Genomic DNA, 20081 nt, shown 5'->3' with positions numbered 1-20081 from the left:
CTTTTGCCAGGGCTGAAATGGCTAGCACAAGACGGCACAATTTTAAGGTACCGGAAGTAGGTACGGAGGAGATGTCAGGGGTAAGTTTGTTTGTGTTTATTTTAAAAACGTAGAGAGTGGTGAGTGCATGGAATGGGCCACTGGCGACGGTGGTGGAGGTGGATACGTTAGGGTTGTTTAAGAGACATCTGGACAGGTATATGGAGATCAGAAAAATAGAGGGCTACGGGTAACCATAAGTAATTTCTCATGTAAGGACATGTTCAGCACAGCTTTGTGAGCTGAAGGGCCTGTATTGTGCTGTAGGCTTTCTATGTTTCTATGTCATTGAACCCATGAGCTCTACCTCACAACTTGTTTTTCCCCCTTTTTGTGTTACTTATTTAATTTAACTTTTTAAATATGTCTATTTCCTGTAAATTAAACAGTTTTTATGTATTGCAATGTAGTACAAATTTCACAACATATGCCAGTGATATTAAACCTGATTCTGATTCCTGTCTGTGTACTTTTCCAAATTTCTCACAATGTGTGAATTGAACCTGCGTCTACTATATCCCGAGCAGCCTGTTCCACACCCCACCAGCCCGAGTGAAGAAATCCCCCTCATGTTCCCCTTAAACATTCCACTTTTAACCCTTGTACGTTTCTCCATGTAACCTTTCACACCCCGCCTAATCAAGTATCTCTCAGTCTCCGCCTTACATACACCTAATGACTTGGCCTCCACAGCTGTCCGTTGTAACAAATTCCACAGATTCACCACCCTCCAGCTAAAGAAATTCCTCGGCTACATTCTAAATGGACATCCCTCTATTCTGAGGTTGTGCCTTCTGGTTCTACACTCTCCCACCATAGGAAACATCCTCTCCATGTCCACTCTATCAAGGCCTTTCACCATTTGATGAGATCTCTTCTGATCCCCACTGGATCATCTCAATTCCAGCGAGTACAGGCCCAGAGCCATCAAATGCTCCTCATACGATAACCCATTCATTCCTGGAATCATTCATGAATCTCCTCTGAGCCCTCTCGAATTTCAGCACATGCGTTCTGAGATATGGGGTCCAAAACTGCTAGCTATACTCTGCGAGATCTCACTAGTGCCTTATAAAGCTTCAGCATTACATCCTCGCTTTTATATTCTAGTCCTCTTGAAATGAATGCTAACATTGCATTTGCCTTCCTTATCACCGATTCAACCTGCAAGTTAAACTTTAGGGAATTCTGTATGAGGACTCCAAGGTTCCTTTGCACCTCAGATTTTTGAATTTTCTCCCCATTTAGAAAATAGTCTTCACTTTTGTTCCTTCTGCCAAAGCGCATGACCTAACTTTTTGACACTGTATTCTACCTGCCACTTCTATACTTATTCTCCTAATCTATCTAAGTCCTTCTGCAGTTTCCTTGCTTCCTTAACACTACCTGCCCCTCCACCTATCTCCATATTGTCTGTAAACATGGCCATAAAGCCATCGATTCCATCATCCAAATCATTGACATATAAACACAAAAAGCAGTCCCAACACTGACCACTCCAGAACACGAGTCACCAGCAGCCAACCAGAAAAGGCTCCCTTTATTCCCACTCTTTGCCTGCTGCCAATCAGCCAATGCTCTATCCATGCTAGAATCTTTCCTATATTACCACAGGCTCATAGCTTGTTAAACAGCCTCACGTGTGGCACCTTGTCAAAGGCCTTCTGAAATTCCAAGGACACAACATCCACCGATTCTCCTTTGTCTATCCTGCTTGTTATTTCTTCAAAGAATTCTACCAGATCTGTCAGGCAAGATTTTCTCTTAAGAAAACCATGCTGACTACGGCCTATTCTGTCATGTGCCTCCATGTACCCTGAGATCTCATCCTTAATAATCGATTCCAACATCTTCTCAACCACTGAGGTCAGACTAACTGGCCTTTAATTTCCCTTCTTCTACCTCCCTCCTTGAAGAGTGGAGTGACATTTGCAATTTTCCAGTCCTCCAAAACCATGCCAGAATCCAGTGATTCTAAAAAAATAACTTATGCTCCACAGTCTGTTCAACTACTCTTTTCAGAATTTTGCAGTGTAGTCCATCAGCTCCAGGTGACTTATCTATCTTCAGACTTCTCAGCTTCCCAAGCACCTTCTCCCTAGTAGTAACAATTACACTCACTTCTGCCCCTGACACTCTCAAACTTCTGGCATACTGCTGGTGTCTTCCACACCGAAGACAGATACAAAACACTTATTTAGGTCATCCGCCATTTCCTTGTCCCCCTCCTTTACTACTTCTCTAGCATCATTTTCCAGCAGTCAAATTTCTACTCTCACCTCCTTTACCCTTTGTAGTTGAAAAAAAAATTGGTATACTCTAATATTATTGGCTAACTTACCTTCGTATTTTTTCCCCCCTTACAGTTTTTTTACTTGCCTTCTGATGGCTTTCAAATGCTTCCCAATCCTCTAACCTCCCACTAATTTTTCCTCTATTATATGCCCTCTCTTTTGGTTTTATGTTGTTTTTGACTTCTCTTGTCAGCCACAGTTGCGTCACCCTGAGTTTGGCATACTACTTCTTTGGGATGTACCTATCCTGCACCTTCCGTATTTCTCCCAGAAACTCCAGCCATTGCTGCTGTACCATCACTCCTGACAGTGTCCCTTTCCAATCAACTTTGGCCATCTCTTCTCCCATGTCTCTGTAATTCCCTTTACTCCTCTGTACTATTGATACATCTGACTTTAGCTTCTCCTCTCAAATTTCAGGGTGAATCTTATGATCACTGCCTCCTAAGGATTCCTTTACCTTAAGATCCCTAACCAAATCCGTTTCATTACACACACCCAATCCAGAATAGCCTTTCCCATCATGGGCTCAACCATAAGCTACTCTAAGTAGCTTTCTCATAGGCATTCTACAAATACCCTCTCTTGGAATCCAGCAACAACCTGATTTTCCCAACTTACCAGCATATTGAAATCCCCTATGACCATCATAACATTGCCCTTTTGGCATGTGTTTTCTACCTCCAATTGTAATTTGTAGCCCACATCTTTGCCACTGTTCAGAGGCTGTGTATAACTCCCATCAGGGTCTTTGTACCCACAAGGATTTGACATCTTTCTATCCCGTCACCACTTTCTAATGATTTGATATCAGTTTTTACCAACGGAGCCAGCCCACCCCCTCTGCCTACCTGTCTGTCCTTTCGGTACAAGGCGTTAAGCTCACAACTTCTTCCAGCCACAGCTCAATGGTGCCAACAACGTCAAATCCCTACCACTCTCTCACTACGCTACAAGATCATCCACCTCGTTCCGTAAACTGCATGCAAATGTTACCACCTTCAGTCCTCTATTCATCACCCTTTACCATTTCCACCCACGTTACACCGCAACTCATCCCACTGACAGCAATTTTGCCCTATCATCTGCCTGTCCTTCCTGACAGTCTCACTACACGCTGCCTCTGCTTGTATACCAAATGCTTCAGCCTCAGCCCTATCACTCAGTTTCCCATCGCCTTGCTAAATTAGCTTAAACCTTCCCCAACAGCTCTAGCCTCTTTCCCTCTCCTGACAGTCACCCAGGTACCTGCCCCCTGTAACTTAGGGGTGAATACCTCCCTGTAGCTCCTATACATCACCTCCTCAGTTTCCCATATAAGGCAAAGGTCATCGAGCTGCAGCTCCAGTTCCTTATCACGCTCTCTGAGAAGCTGCAGATGTGGTTATTCAGGAGGCTAGAAGTCTCCCAGAATTCCCACATCTCTCACACAGAACAAAACACAGGCCCTGGAGCCATTCTCATTGCACTAAGAACGAAGAAATAGCAGATTACCTCATCGAAGCATGTTGAGCCAAAGCCTCCCCACTCTAACACTGGTCCACTCACACAATGGTTGCTCCACATGTCCCTAACTTATTTTTATTTGCCCTTGCTAATGAATTGTGTTTCAACTGGGCTGCTGGAAAAAGCCAAAAGCTTGTGAATGGTCCTTTTTAAAATCTCTTGCCCCAACCTGTGTGTAGCCTTCTCTCTGATTGAGCCAAAACTTTCTCAAACTCATTTTTCCAGTTCTGGTGAAAGATTGTGAACCTGAAACAATCCTGTTTCTCTTTCCTCCTGAAATGGCGAGCATTTCTAGTATTAAAAATACTTCTCCTTTCCTATTTTCAATATATGTAGTTTATAAAATTGAGAAATAGCAGAACCAGAGATATTATAGAGGCATGTAGAAAAATCAAGCTGCAAGCAAACAATGTTAAAATAATGAAAGCTGCTCTATTCTTTGATGGAGTTGATGAAGATTAGGGAAAAAAATGGAGCTCCATCAAATAACACCTTCATAAGTGCATGCAGGTGATATCACAAGATGATGAATTGGTGATCTTTTTACAATTTAAATAGAAAAATAATTTTGTAATTTTGTTTTGCATTTGAAGGCTGAAAGATCTGATAAGTCTGAAGGACTAATCAAGAACAAAAAGGTGAAACCAGGATGTATGGAAGTGGCCATTTAAGTGGGGAAAAAACACAATCAGAACAGGAAGATATTATTAGGTGATAATACTCTAACAAAATAATGTATTATTTCTAACTTCCATTTCAACTTCTTGAGGATGAAACTATGAAAATAGACAAGGGAGAGCCAGGGGATATAGTGTACCTGCACTTTCAGAAAGCCTTTGATAAAGTCCCAAATAGGAGATTAGTGGGCAAAATTAGGGCACATGGTATTGCGGGCAGAGTACTGAAATGGATTGAAAATTGGCTGGCTGACAGAAAACAAAGAGTAGTGATTAACGGGTCCCTTTCGGAATGGCAGGCGGTGACCAGTGGGGTACCGTAGGGTTCAGTGCTGGGACCGTAGCTGTTTACAATATATATTAGTGATTTAGATGAGGGAAATAAAAGTAACATTAGCAAATTTGCCGATGACACAAAGCTGGGTGGCAATGTGAAATGTGAGGAGGATGTTATGAGAATGCGGGGTGACTTGGACAGGCTGGGTGAGTGGGCAGATGCAGTTTAATGTGGATAAATGTGAGGTTATCCACTTTGGTGGTAAGAACAGGAAGGCAGATTATTATCTAAATGTAGTCAAGTTAGGAAAAGGGGAAGTACAACGAGATCTAGGTATTCTTGTACATCAGTCACTGAAAGCAAGCATGCAAGTACAGCAGGCTGTGAAGAAAGCTAATGGCATGCTGGCCTTCATAACAAGGGGAATTGAGTATAACAGCAAAGAGGTCCTTCTGCAGCTGTACTGGGCCCTGGTGAGACCACACCTGGAGTACTGTGTGCAGTTTTGGTCTCCAAATTTGAGGAAGGACATTCTTGCTATTGAGGGAGTGCAGTGTAGGTTCACAAGGTTAATTCCCAGGATGGCGGGACTGTCATATGTTGAAAGATTGGAGCAACTGGGCTTGCATACTCTGGAATTTAGAAGGCTGAGAGGGGATCTTATTGAAACATATAAGATTGTTAAGGGATTGGACACGCTGCAGGCAGGAAGCATGTTCCCGCTGATGGGTGAGTCCAGAACCAGAGGCCACAGTTTAAGAATTAGAGGTAGGCCATTTAAAACGGAGTTGAGGAAAAACTTTTTCACCCAGAGAGTGGTGGATATATGGAATGCTCTGCCCCAGAAGGCTGTGGAGGCCAAGTCTCTGGATGCTTTCAAAAAAGAGATGGATAGAGCTCTTAAAGATAGTGGAATCAAAGGTTATAGGGATAAGGCAGGAACTGGATACTGATAGTGGATGATCAGCCATGATCACAGTGAATGGTGGTGCTGGCTCGAAGGGCCGAATGGCCTACTCCTGCACCTATTGTCTAAAATTAAATCAATAAATTAAACAAAACCTTAGAAACCTTTTTGACACCAATTTTAATTTTAAGCTTTTGCCTTGACTGCAAGTGATAACGTGCTATAATTATCATACCATTAATGTCTTCTGGCAGGTCCACCATCATTGATCCTGACTCACAAGCTTCAATGTAAAACACCATCTGTGGAAGCAGTTTAATGGACCATTAAACGTGAGATACAGCAAACACAGTTTACTACTTCTCATTAAATGTTGCTCTGGAAATTAGAAGAAGCATCCAAAGCCTCAATCCATTACTAATTTTGTAAATAACATTATTCTTAGCATTTCTGGTTAGATGCTAATTGCATTTCACTGGCTTTGTATCTGTACTCAGCACAATGACAATAAAGTTGAATCTAATCTAAATTGGAAAGCTAGAAGAAACTGTGTTGTACAAAAAATATATATGGTAATAGGAACCAAATTAAACCACAGGGAGTAAATTTATTCTAAGAAGTATTCTGAACATTGCACAAGCACTAGTTGCATAACATAACAAAGTCTGTGTACTTTGTTCTGCTTCTAACCAAAAAATAAGCATGTAACTGATAAAGTGCTCAAAATTATGGCACAAATACCCAGGAAACTGATTCATCCCAACATTCGATTTTAATTTGCTTTGCATTGTTTTATTCCAAGAGAGTAGAATGGTACGTAATTAAAATTCCACCCAGTGCTTAAACTGGATGGGACCGATCACCGATTGTCTGCAGGGAATCCAGTGGGTGGAGCCATTAGCAATCGCAGAATGGTTCAATCAGCATTCAAAAAACATAGCTGTTAAAAATCATTTTATTTAAATACAGAAATTGCTAATAAGCAAAGGAAAACCTGGATGCTTAAGTTTGTTCAAAAACAATTACTATGGCTTTGATCCAACCAGAGATTAATATTGATGCTCACAGCTTCTTCATGCAGGGAAAAAAAAAGTTACTTTGTAAATACTGCAATTGCAGCATGACATTAAAATGGGAAATGCAACTCCTTCATTGCTGTTTATTTACTCTCACAAAGTTATACTGGCATTTACCTCAGAAAAATAGTAAAAAAAAAATCACACACATCTTTTTTGTTCAGATACTCTTTTAAGTACAAGCCACTTGCACAGGAGAAACAGTGCAAAATGAACAGAATGGCTATAACAAAAAGGTGCATTGCCTAGAAACTCCCTTTTGCAATCCAATAGTGCTAAGCAGTTGGAAAATATGACTCCCTCCTAATGGAACAATTTTGTGGCCATTTCTGAAAGTCTTTGTAAATAACAAGAAACAACAGAGCATCAGGGAATTTAAAGTGTAAAAGCAGCATTCTAAAGCTGCATTAGAGCTATATTAACTTGATGTAATTACACTTAAGTGTCCCTTATTGATTTCACTTGTAGAAATAAAATAGGAAAAATGGGAATTTTAGATTTTTTTTTTAAATCAATTCTCCTCTCCAGTAGTAATAGGTAGATAAATGTTGCTACGTAGCCTTGAGATTGGCTTTGCCACAAAGCATATTTCTTTAAAAGGCAAACTTTTAACCCAAGTTGTAAATTTCCCTTCATTCCCTTCCCCAGCCTTCTCGGCCTGTTGAAATTCTGGAAGCTGATAGTACCTTAGCATATTTCTTATGCCTGTACATGTATTGGATGGTCCTCTGCAGGTCAGCCACATGAAGCTGAAAAGAATACAAATGTCATTAAATACTAATTAAATACTCTAAAACCAGAAACAAAAATCAAAACAGTGTGCAGAGGGTATAGAAGTATTTACACAAAATTTGTGTCCCTCCTCTCCCCACAACAGGACAGAACAAATTTTCCACCAAAGAAACTATATGATACAAGTACTGTGCTCAGTTCTGGTCGCCTCACTACAGGAAGGATGTGGAAGCCATAGAAAGGGTGCAGAGGTGATTTACAAAGATGTTGCCTGGATTGGGGAGCATGCCTTATGAAAACAGGTTGAATGAACTCGGCCTTTTCTCCTTGGAGTGACGGAGGATGAGAGGTGATCTGATAGGGTGTATAAGATGATGAGAGGCATTAATCGTGTGGATAGTCAGAGGCTTTTTCCCAGGGCTGAAATGGTTGCCACAAGAGGACACAGGCTTAAGGTGCTGGGGAGTAGATACAGAGGAGATGTCAGGGGTAAGTTTTTTTCACTCAGAGTGGTGAGTGCGTGGAATGGGCTGCCAGCAATGATGGTGGAGGTGGATACGATAGGGTCTTTTAAGAGACTTTTTGACAGGTACATGGAGCTTAGAAAAATAGAGGGCTATGGGGAAGTCTAGTAATTTCTAAAGGACATGTTCGGCATAACTTTGTGGGCCGAAGGGCCTGTATTGTGCTGTAGGTTTTCTATGTTTCTTTTATTTTGGTGTGTGCATGCATGCACATCTGTGCATGTGCGTGCGTGCGTGTGTGATGTTGGCGGGACGATGTCTTTTTCATGCCTTCACAAGGCGTGGAATGAGAGAGAGAGACTGTGTGGCGCGACACTCCTCACACAGACAGTTCGCAGTATTTTTCCCTTTTATTTCACGAGGTTGAGTTGCGATCTTGACACTCAGCCCAGCACGGATGGAAAGCGTACTCGGGAGCGGCCCCGACTGGATTCGAACCCGGGAACCTTCGTTCCGGAGTCCAGCACTGATGTCAATGCGCCACCAGCCGGCCCATGTTTCTAAGTCCAATTGATCACTTCAAACCTCCATCAAATAATACCATCATAGATGTATGCAGGTGAAATCACAGGAAGAATTGGGGATTTTTTACTTTTTAAATAGAAAAGCAATTTTGTTTTGCATTTGAAGGCAACAAAACAGATTAAAATCTAGAACAAATTTAGGAAACTGGGATGTGTGGAAAGATCCATTAAAGTAAAAAACCACAATTGAAACAGGAAGACACAAAATGCAAGATAACGTGATAGAAATACGCACTAGAAATTCGCACTCCGCTGTGTTTACAATATAGGATCTGGATTCCTGAAAGTTCTTTTCCAAAGTTAAATGTGACTGAATTTAGGACCTGTATGTAAACATTGCTACTGCGTGTTTTTGGACAAAGTCCTCTGGGAAAGTCATTAAGGGAACAAAATATTTAACATATATCAAGTCCACAGCACTCATTGTAAAACCAATCTATTCAGGCCTTTTCCCCTCACAATTTTCAAGTAACTGAATCCCTTACGAGTCTAACCAAATCACTTCCAAAAGTCCTGCTTGACTTTCGTTCCATCATTCTGATAGATATCAAGTTTCCAATCACACCAATATAGAGCCAGCATTATTGTTAAGGCAATGAAAGTTGGAATGCCATAGGCCTGAAGAAATTGTGATCTTTTACATTTTGGTAGATTGAGTTGAATGCAACTGAGTAACCAGCATTTTGAACAGTTTAGGTCAGGGGTTCCCACCCTGCAGCCCACAGACCTCTCAGTTAATGGTATCAAAAAGCTTGGGAAACCCTGATTTAGACAATGAATATGATGAACACCTTTAATTTATGAATCAAGGGAATTACTAAAGTTTAGGCAAAGTTACTCACATCATCATTGGGAAATGCCAATATTCCATCTGCTCCATGATCAGCAAAATAAACAAATACGTGATCTTTAGGGCCACTACGAAAACAAACAGAATCTCGTCAGTCATCAGAGATGATCACCAGGCACAGCTCATAAAGCAAGGACAAGTCACTAAATAAAAAGCAGTTTTAAATGGGTGAAATTTCAACAAATATCCTTGATATTATTGGATAAAAATTAAGATTGTAAAATTATTCAAGATGATTTTGAATTACAAAGAGTTCAAATTTCAAAAGAGACTTCTATGAAAAGGCATAGTGTCAAAACTTCACCTGTTAGTTCCACGACTGTGCAAATACAACAGAATAAACAGCTTGGGAACAAGAAGGCAACATAAAAACCAACTGTGAACAATTTAAACTATGAATGAATTTGTTCAGGATTTTACCTAGATTTTTTCAGTTCTCAATGTAAAGAACAGTGCACAATTACAAATAGTTGTAGCAATTCTGTGCTACTCAAAGTAAGCTGACGGAAGGTAGTTATCTACTGTATAAATTCACCAATAATACCACTGTTGCTGGCAGAATCTTAGATGCCAAAGAAGAGACACAGAGGAGTGAGTTGGGTCAGCTGATTGAATGGTGACCCAATAACCACCCTGCACTTAACAGCAGTAAGGCCAAGGAATTGATTACAGACTTCAGAAAGGGAAAGTTGGGAGGACACACACTAATCCTCATTGAAGTGTCAGCAAAGGAAAAGGTGAACAGCTTCAAATTTCTAGACATCAATGCCTCAGAGGATCTATCCTATCCTAGGTCAATCACATTGATGCAATCACGACAAAGGCACACCAGCAGCTATACTTCATTAGGAGTTTGAGGAGATTGGCATCTCACCAACGACTCTTAATAAATTTCTGCAGATGCACTGTGGAGAGCATTCTGACTGATTGCTTTGCTGGCTGGTACAAAGGCGCCAATGCAAAGGATTCTAGAGTATTCAGAGGGTTGTCGACTCAATCAGCTCCCTCAAGGGCACAAGCATCCCCACAATCAAGGACATCTTCCAAAGGCAGTGACTCAAGGCGGCAGCATCCATCATTAAGGACCCTCACCATCAGGGACATGCCCTCTTCTCATTACTACCATCAAAGAGGAGGTAAAGATTAGCTTTATTTGTCACAAGTACATCAAAGCACAGTGAAATACATCTTTGGTGGGGTGGGGGAGGAGAAGAAGAGGGAGAGAAATACATGCTTGGTGGTGGGATCCTATTGGTGATGGCTGAAGTTCTGGAGAACTACCTGCTGGATGCCGAGGCTGGTGGGTGGTAGGTGAGGACAAGAGGAACCCTATCCCTGGTAGGGTGGTCGGAGGATGGGTTAAGGGCAGGCATGCATGAAATGGAAGAGGACAGCATTGATAGTGGAGGAAGGGAAGCCCCTTTCTTTGAAAAAGGAGGACATCTCTTTGTCCTAGAATGGAAAGCCTCATCCTGACAGCAGATGTGGCAGAAACAGAGGAATTGAGAAGGGGATTGCTTTTTTTTTTTAAAAAAGCAAGTAATAGGTTGGGTGGAGGTATAGTCCAGGTAGCTGAGAGAGTCCGTGGATTTATAACAGACATCAGTAGATAAGCTGTCTTCAGAGATCACAACAGTGAGATCGAGAAAGGGGAGGGAGGTGTCAGAAATGGACCAGGTAAATTTGAGGGCAGGGAGGAAGTTGGAGGCAAAGTTGATGAAGTCAATGAGCTCAGCATGGGTGCAGGAAGCAGCACCAATGTAGTTGGTGTAGCGTAGAAGTGAGGGACGGACACCAGTGTAGGCTTGGAACATTGACTGTTCCACGTAGCCGACTAACAGGCAGGCATAGCTGGGACCCATGCATGTGCCCCATGGGTACACCTTTTGTTTGAAGGAAGAGGGAGGAGCCAAAGGAGAAATTATCAAGAGTGAGGACAAGACAGAGGAGAGTGGTGGTGGAGGTGAACTGGTTGGATCTGGTGTGCAGAAAGAAAAAAAAAGAGAGCTTTGAGGCCTTATTGGTGGGGGATGGAGGTGTATAGGGATTGGACATCCATAGTGAAAATAAGATGATGGGAACTGGGAACCTGAAGTCATTGAAAAGATCCATAGTGTGTGAGATGTCACAGATGTAGGGAGGAGGGACTGAACCGGGGAGGCTAAATCAGCATCGAGGTATGCAGGTATGAGTTCAGTGGGGCAGGAGCAAGCTGAAACAATGGGTCTACCTAGACAAGCAAGTTTGAGGATCTTGGGTAGGAGGTAGAAACGTGAGGTGCGGGGTGCGTGAACTATGAGGTTGGTGGCAGTGGATGGGAGGTTGGTGATGATGTGGGACACAATGGCCTGGTGCTTCTTAGAGGGATCATTTTCAAGGGGTAGGTAAGAGGTGGTGTCTGGCAGTTGGCATTGCGCCTTAGGAAAGCAGAGGTCAGTACGCCAGACTACTACAGCACCCCTCCCTTATCCGTGGGTTTGATGGTGAGGCGAAGATTAGTGCAGAGGGAGTGGAGAACAGTGCGTTCAGAAGGAGTGAGGCTGGAAAAGGAGAGAGAAGTGTTGAAGTCGAGATGGTTGATGCCTCGTCAGCAGTTGGCAATGCAAAGGTCCAGAGAAGGCAGAAGATCAGAGTAGGGTGTCCAGGAAGAGGAGGAGGGTTGGAGATGGGAGAAGGGGTCATCGGCATGAGGTGGAGAGTCCTTTCCAAAGAAGTAGGCATGGAGACGGAGGTGGAGAAAGAAGAGCTCAGCATCATGGCAGTGTAGAACACACCGACAAAGGTGAGGCCCTTACTGAGGACAGCATGTTGTGCCTCAGAGGGGGAAGGTCAGATGGAATAGTGAAGACCTGGTAGAGATGAGAACTGGGATTGGGGGTGGGGGGGGGAAGGGGGTTGGTAGTGTCTGAAGAGAAGGAAAGTTTCGGGTGTTCATAGATGGTGGGGTGAGAGGAAGATGGAGTCTCCAAGGGCCCATGACTAATTTCATGACTAATATCAGTAACAATATACCAGATTCTGAACCAGCTACCCACTACTAAACATTTATTTTTGCCTTTTCCAAAAATAAAATTATAGGCTGGATATTTTGGAGTGAACAACAATGTCCCTATGCAAAATGGAATTCTACCTCTCCAAAATAGTAATCTATTACTCACCAGGTGAAGTTCAATTTATAGACCAAGTATTTATAGCCCTCTGCCCATGGTTTAGTTTGCCAGTGCATTGATTAATGCGTAAGTGATGTGCTCAAATTAATAATTCAGTAAAATACAGAAAGCAGGAATTTACAGGGCCAATATTTAAATAATGCTCCACTGTAGGGGAACACTGCATTTAGAAACATAGAAAACCTATAGCACAATACAGGCCCTTCGGCCCACAAAGCTGTGCTGAACATGTCCTTACCTTAGAACTACCTAGGCTTAACCATAACCCTCTATTTTTCAAAGCTCCATGTATCCATCCAGGACTCTCTTAAAAGACTCTATCGTTTCCGCCTCCACACCGCCACCGGCAGCCCATTCCACGCATTCACCACTCTCTGTGTAAAAAAACTTACCCCTGACATCTCCTCTGTACCTACTTCCAACCACCTTAAAACTGTGCCCTCTCAAGCTAGCCATCTCAGCCCTGGGAAAAAGCCTCTGACTATCCACATGATCAATGTCTCTCATTATATTGTACACCTCTATCAGGTCACCTCTCATCCTCCGTTGCTCCAAGGAAAAAAGGCCGAGTTCACTCAACCTATTCTCATAAGGCATGCTCCCCAATCCAGGCAACATCCTTGTAAATCTCCTCTGCACCCTTTCTATGGTTCCCACATCCTTCCTGTAGTGAGGCGACCAGAATTGAGCACAGTACTCCAAGTGGGGTCTGACCAGGGTCCTATATAGCTGCAACACTAGCTCTCGGCTCTTAAACTCGATTCCACAATTGATGAAAGCCAATACACCGTATGCCTTCCTAACCACAGAGTCAACCTGTGTAGCAGCTTTGAATGTCCTATGGACTCAGACCCCAAGATTCCTCTGATCCTCCACACTGCCAAGAGACTTACCATTAATACTATATTCTGCCATCATATTTGACCTACCAAAATGAATCACCTCACACTTATCTGGGTTGAACTCCACCTGCCACTTCTCAGCCCAGTTTTGCATCCTATCAGTGTCCCGCTGTAACCTCTAACAGCCCTCCACACTATCCACAACCCCCCCAACCTTTGTGTCATCAGCAAATTTACTAACCCATCTCTCCACTTCCTCATTCAGGTCATTTATAAAAATCACAAAGACAAGAGGTCCCTGAGGCACACCACTGGTCCATGCAGAATATGACCTGTCTACAACCACTCTTTGCCTTCTGTGGGCAAGCCAGTTCTGAATCCACAAAGCAATGTCCCCTTGGATCCCATGCCTCCTTACAAGCCTTGCATGGGGTACCTTATCAAATGCCTTGCTAAAATCCATATACACTACATCTACGGCTCTATCTTCATCAATGTGTTTAGTCACATCCTCAAAAAATTCAATCAGGCTCGTGAGGCACGACCTGCCTTTGACAAAGCCATGCTGACTATTCCTGATCATATTATGCCTCTCAGGATCTTCTCCATCAACTTACCAACTATGGAAGTAAGACTCACTGGGTCTATAATTTCCTGGGCTATCCCTACTCCCTTTCTTGAATAAGGGAACCACATCCGCAGCCCTCCAATCCTCCGGAACCTCTCCCGTCCTCATTGATGATGCAAAGATCATCGCCAGAGGCTCAGCAATCTCCTCCCTCGCCTCCCACAGTAGCCTGGTCTATGTCCCGTCCAGTCCCGCATTTATACTAGGTGAATGAAATATAATATGAACAATTCCAGAGATATCACCTGGTTCATCAAGGGTGCATGAAGAAGCAGCAAGCTTAGCTTCTACCTCACAGATCCAGTGACCAGGGTTTGATCTTACTGTGGAGCTCGCATATTCTCCCTTTGACCACGTGGTTATTTCCTGGGCACTTTGCTTTCCTCCCACATCCCAAAGATACACTGGAATGTTATTCAGATACTGCCAATTAACACTGGTGTAGGTGGTTGGCAGGCACTGATCGGCGTGCGAGAAAGATGAGGTTATTGGAAAAGAAGGGCGCAGGATAAGGGAAAAAGATTGAATTACCGAGCTGGCAGAGATCTGATGGACTGAATGGTCTCATTCAGTATCATAAAGTAGTACAAATAATGTGAAAGAGACAAGGCCATTATCATTATACACAGAAGAGCCAAATCTATTTTTAGTGAATTACTGATAGAAAGATCACAAATAGGAATGGACACTGTATAGGACTGGTTAAAGACCTACATTTGTAGATCATCACGACAAAATTAAACCCTGCCAAAGTATTACCTCTTCAAAACCTTGCCAGAACCTTTTCCTCTTACAGCTTCTTCATCTCCTCGGAGGACAGCCAAAAATACTTCTGGGGTCACATTCTGTATGGCAGTAATAGATAGAAAAGATAGAACTGAGTGGAAGAATTTACAATGCCTGCTTAATGCTAGCAATTTTCATTGCCCTTACAATGACCCCAAATCATTCATAACCTGTGAAGATGTTCACTGTTTAAAGAAGCAAGCTGAGAATGTATCCAAGGAACTCACAAATAGAAATTAAATTCCCTACAGTGGTATTGATTAGGAGACAGGTTTTGACCAGGACACTCTCCAGCCATCCTTTTAAGTCCAATTGAATGAAAAGACAAGTTTAATGCCACATCCAAAAGCACAATGTTCCATTTTCAAACATAAGTGAGAAATTGTATCACCGAGTTCAAGACTGACACAGATGGGCAAGAAGAATATTATATCCAAGAGGATGAATATCACGCAAAGTGTTTATGAAAAAGGTGGGCTTAATGAAATAAGTATAGATTGATGGATAGACATAGATATATGGACTCCCGTTCTCAGAAGGATCACAGCCACTGGGGCAATGCCATTCCTACGATGAGGAATTTGGTACCCAGGAAGGTTGCTCAACTTACTCTTTGTTGAGAGTCAAGTACAATATACAATATGACCATTTGAAAATTTACTGCATTCACAGATAATTTTGCAATTCCTATCATTCAAAGCAGAGCAACTAAGTTCTCAAGTTCAATTTCAAACACTTTATTTGAACTTACAACACTTACAAAGTTTATTCCTATGTGGAAAGCTTTAAACCTTGAAAGATATTGAAAATTCCTTGTGTGTGTTTACTGTTCATATGCAAAGACATGCCAACATTTTGATATGATCACAATAATAATCAAGAGACTGTAAATATGTAATTCCTTGTGTCTGTGTTTACTGTTCATATGCAAAGACATGCCATCATTTTGATATGATCACAATAATAATCAAGAGACAGTAAATATGTAACCTTAGACTATGAAAAGATTGAATGGGTATCCAACAGATATAAAGGAGAACTTCAAGCATAGTTCAAAATGGTTACCTCTTGAATGTAATCCTTGACCACACCTTTGTATACATCTGTGCCATGGGGTTTATTAATAATAATACCTGGTGTAGGGTTCCTGTCAAACAGGCAAAATAGACACAGGCTATTCAATCGCTGTATATCCACATATGAAATTTCTGCAACTGTTATTTTAAATACACTTACTCATCACTCTGGGCCAGGTCATCATACATCATGACAATAATTCGCTCATCTGGAATACCATGTGTGTGGACAATCTGGTAGGCGTGGCATATATCTGCCTGGTAATGGTGCAAAAATCAGCCCCATTAGACATAAAACTTCAATTTAAGATGCATAAAAATATAAATAGCACAACCATTATAGGTAGAAGAATATACTAATATATTATGTATGCATTCCTATATTAGTATATTCTAATAATTAATATGCTATTATACCCAATAATATGGGTACTAAATGTGTATGCTCCAAGAGTGGCAATGACATGATGGGTTGAGTTATTTTTCTGTGAGATAGAAAACCAAAGAAATTAAGGTACAACCTCAAGCTAACAGCAGGGTGAAGTAGTCTCCCAACACAAGTAACCGAGGGTTAATCCTTTACAATCTTCATCCTCAATTACAAAATAGAACAGCATAGTTTGCAGGTTACAAACATGAGCACAAGATTAGATTGCTAATACGACACACACTCCCCTTCTGCTTGGCTGCCCAGTGAAAAACAGGGCACTGGCCTTATCTCAAAGTGTATGGCGTACAGTTATCAATCTTCTCCAGGCATTAAAGATTAATCTGCAAAATACTACTGTTGGCTACCAGGGAAGGGATAAAAATCAAAGTGGCCTTTTCAGCAGCCACCATCCATCAAAACACAATAGTTTTACTTTGGAATATTCTGAGTAAGTGAGCAATGTCAGTAGCTTTTTTTTGGTAACGTTTGCCGTTTTCATATCGCCTGTCACTTTAATGGAAGAGGCTTGCTTGTGAAGGAGGACAATGGAGAACAAGCCTGCTGGAACAGGCAGCATCTGTGGAGATGGGAACCAAATGGTGAATCTGGTTAATGAACTGTCATCTCTAGGCTGGGGAAAGGGGAGGTTAGCCTGGGATGTTAGATCATTTTTCTCCCCATGGATGCTTCCCAAATTTCTGATAATTCAACATTTTCTGTTGTGTTTCAGAATTCCAGCATCCTTTTTTTTTTGCATTTCAATCCTTGGTCTATTCTGGTCATTTTTCTCTTTCTCCACAGCGGCTGCTTGACCTGCTGAGCTTTCTGAATGACATGTTTTACGTCGGATTTCCAGCAACTGCTGTGTTCTGTAGCCAGTGGACTTGTTCTGCCTTCTCTCTTTTCGTTTTCTATCTACGCTTCCTACAGACAGATTGACTGCCTTCTGCATCCTCTCCAGATTAACACCGCCCGGCAGCATCCTCTCCAGGTTAACACCCCCATCTCTACTCTGTCATCCAGCTTTGTTTGATCCTGCCCTTTCACAGACATTTATTATTCCAAATCCTTTCCTGCAAGGCGCAGGATGCGCAGCTCTCTGAAGTTCTACCAATCTCAACAAAATGCTATTGACCTGAAGCATTCATTCTAGTTTCTTTCTCCACAGATGTTGCCAGATCCAAGTATTAAAAGAATCTCCCTGTTTTTATTTGCCCTAGAAAAGTAATGTTTAAAGTGCTAAGGTAACAGAAAATCTTCAATGTAAGCTAACATGTTTGTAAAGAGAATATCACACCATTTGTTTAAGCTACCACTCCTGATTTCCTCTAATGATAACTCTCTGCCTATATTCATTCTCACCAGCAACCATAGCTGCAAGTTTCAGAAGTGGTAGAATCATAACCAATTAGCCAGAGACTCATTCCACCGGGATGCAGCACAGAGCATCATAGGAAGTCATTCCTGCCTGTGGCCATCAAACTTTACAACTCCTCCCTTGGAGGGTCAGACACCTTGAGCCAATAGGCTGGTCCTGGACTTATTTCCTGGCATAATTTACATATTACTATTTAACTATTTATGGTTTTATTACTATTTATTATTTATGGTGCAACTGTAACAAAAACCAATTTCCCCCGGGATCAATGAAGTATGACTATGACTATGAATTATACATCATGATATGGAAATAGCTGACAAAATATTAGACTTTCCTTTATACATTTCAATGAAGAGTGACAAGTAGCAAGAATTACAGGCATACAAGCATAATGAGTGTTCAGAGGGGCCAAAAACCAAGACAAGAATTTTCCAAAGTGCTTCTTCAGCTTTTGCAAGCAAACATTAATATTTTAATTACTTGGTACTGAGACATGTTTGATTGGTTACACTGCATTGTATCAATCATTTCAGAAATACTTGGATGCAGATCTACTGCTGTGTCTGATGCACATTTTTAGCAGGAAAGGCTAATTGAATACAATCCCAAAACTATAAGCTCCATTGAAAAACGTGTCTAAATATCAGATTCAGTAGAAAAGGATAAAACTTCAACCATCACATAACTTGTTTACAGACTTCCTGGTTAACTTCATGTCACTATCTTTATTTAACATAATTTCATACCTGATGTCTGTAGTTATACCAGCCACTGGAGCCAGCAACAAGTACAACCCAATGGCGGCCTCCATTTTCCAGCTCTTCGAATGGGATGATAGAGGCTTTAACCAAGAAATGGTTTAGTACTAATAATCCAATTGCCAGGTACTGCATTCTGCTGCTGTTCAGTTAAACTGCTGATTTTTAAAACAAAAAGTACCAATTAATTTTGCTCACATATTAACAACTCCTTTCAAAATGTAATCATTTCAGGAACAAGAAAGCAATTGACATAGAAGCAAGCTTTGTTTTAAAATTTATGTTGAACTTCAGAAATAGTTGTCAAATCAGAAGTTTTGTATGTATCATTTTTCCCCAATCAGACACAAATGTGAAATGCACCATCTCCAAACAAAAATAAAATTTCCCCCCAAAAAATTCCCACCTGCAAAATAACCAAATGTACAAGACGTTCTGGTAAAGAGGCCTTTGTAAATACCAACTGGTGTGGGTTCAAGATAACACACTTAGTCCAGTCACTGCAAAGTCTTTTGGGAAAGAGGGAAAGACCACATTCAGAATCCTCTGCACAAGAGGGGTGCAACCTGTATATAAACTGCTCAGACCTATCACACGTGGAATGTGTGTGAAACAAAATTAAGTCATGCTGACATAATGTGATTAAAATGGAATGATATGCCTTGCATGGTAAATGATAACCCGTAATATTTATAAAATTTGCAAACATTGTGTAAGCACTTGTCAAAAAAATGCCTATGCAGACATATTACGGAAACATTGTCAGCATTGTTGCTGGGACTCCACAGCTAGTATCAGCACACTGCTGATCAGAATGTGAAAATATCACACAAGGCGGCTGATGGATTTCAAGCTGGCTCAAAATGATAAGCAAACTCATTTCCAGAGCTTCTTGGTAAACAACAAAACTCAAGAGACCCAAAGTACATCATGGTCTTCAAGGAGATGAAGATCACTCTCCAGTAGAGCAAAGGTCTGCATTTAAAAGCACAGCATTAACATTTTTTTAACATCTTTTTTAACATCTGTTTTATCACCCCTTGTTCAATCCCTTCCGACCTATGTTCGTGACACTTGTCACGCTCTTAAACTTTTCGATGATTTTAAGTTCCCTGGCCCCCACCGCTTTATTTTCACCATGGATGTCCAGTCCCTATATACTTCCATCCCCCATCAGGAAGGTCTCAAAGCTCTACGCTTCTTTTTGGATTCCAGACCTAATCAGTTCCCCTCTACCACCACTCTGCTCCGTCTAGCGGAATTAGTCCTTACTCTTAATAATTTCTCCTTTTGCTCCTCCCATTTCCTCCAAACTATAGGTGTAGCTATGGGCACCCGTATGGGTCCTAGCTATGCCTGCCTTTTTGTTGGGTTTGTGGAACAATCTATGTTCCGTGCCTATTCTGGTATCTGTCCCCCACTTTTCCTTCGCTACATCGACGACTGCATTGGCGCTGCTTCCTGCACGCATGCAGAACTCGTTGACTTTATTAACTTTGCCTCCAACTTTCACCCTGCCCTCAAGTTTACCTGGTCCATTTCCGACACCTCCCTCCCCTTTCTAGATCTTTCTGTCTCTGTCTCTGGAGACAGCTTATCCACTG

General features: G+C 41.7%; 1 protein-coding gene across 4 annotated transcripts in view; it reads right to left on the bottom strand.

Moving 5' to 3' along the window:
• The window catches only part of lgmn (legumain), a 68653-nt gene that overhangs the window by 23597 nt on the left and 24975 nt on the right, over nt 1–20081 (bottom strand). For 2 of the 4 annotated variants that reach the window (XM_063046113.1, XM_063046134.1), the window contains exons 2-8: nt 18466–18635; nt 16069–16166; nt 15898–15979; nt 14806–14891; nt 9399–9474; nt 7463–7525; nt 5936–6002 (exon numbers count right to left, since the gene is read on the bottom strand). In XM_063046113.1, the coding sequence (XP_062902183.1) occupies nt 5936–6002; nt 7463–7525; nt 9399–9474; nt 14806–14891; nt 15898–15979; nt 16069–16166; nt 18466–18612 (619 nt within the window). In that variant the 5' untranslated portion in view covers nt 18613–18635. Of the gene's footprint in view, nt 1–5935; nt 6003–7462; nt 7526–9398; nt 9475–14805; nt 14892–15897; nt 15980–16068; nt 16167–18465; nt 18636–18883; nt 19009–20081 lie in introns of those variants that run through there. The other 2 variants (XM_063046124.1, XM_063046133.1) reach the window with 2 other exon arrangements.

Source organism: Mobula hypostoma, chromosome 1, assembly GCF_963921235.1.
Source record: "Mobula hypostoma chromosome 1, sMobHyp1.1, whole genome shotgun sequence".
NCBI classification, from domain to species: domain Eukaryota; kingdom Metazoa; phylum Chordata; class Chondrichthyes; order Myliobatiformes; family Myliobatidae; genus Mobula; species Mobula hypostoma.
This window is presented reverse-complemented; position numbering and strand designations above follow the sequence as displayed.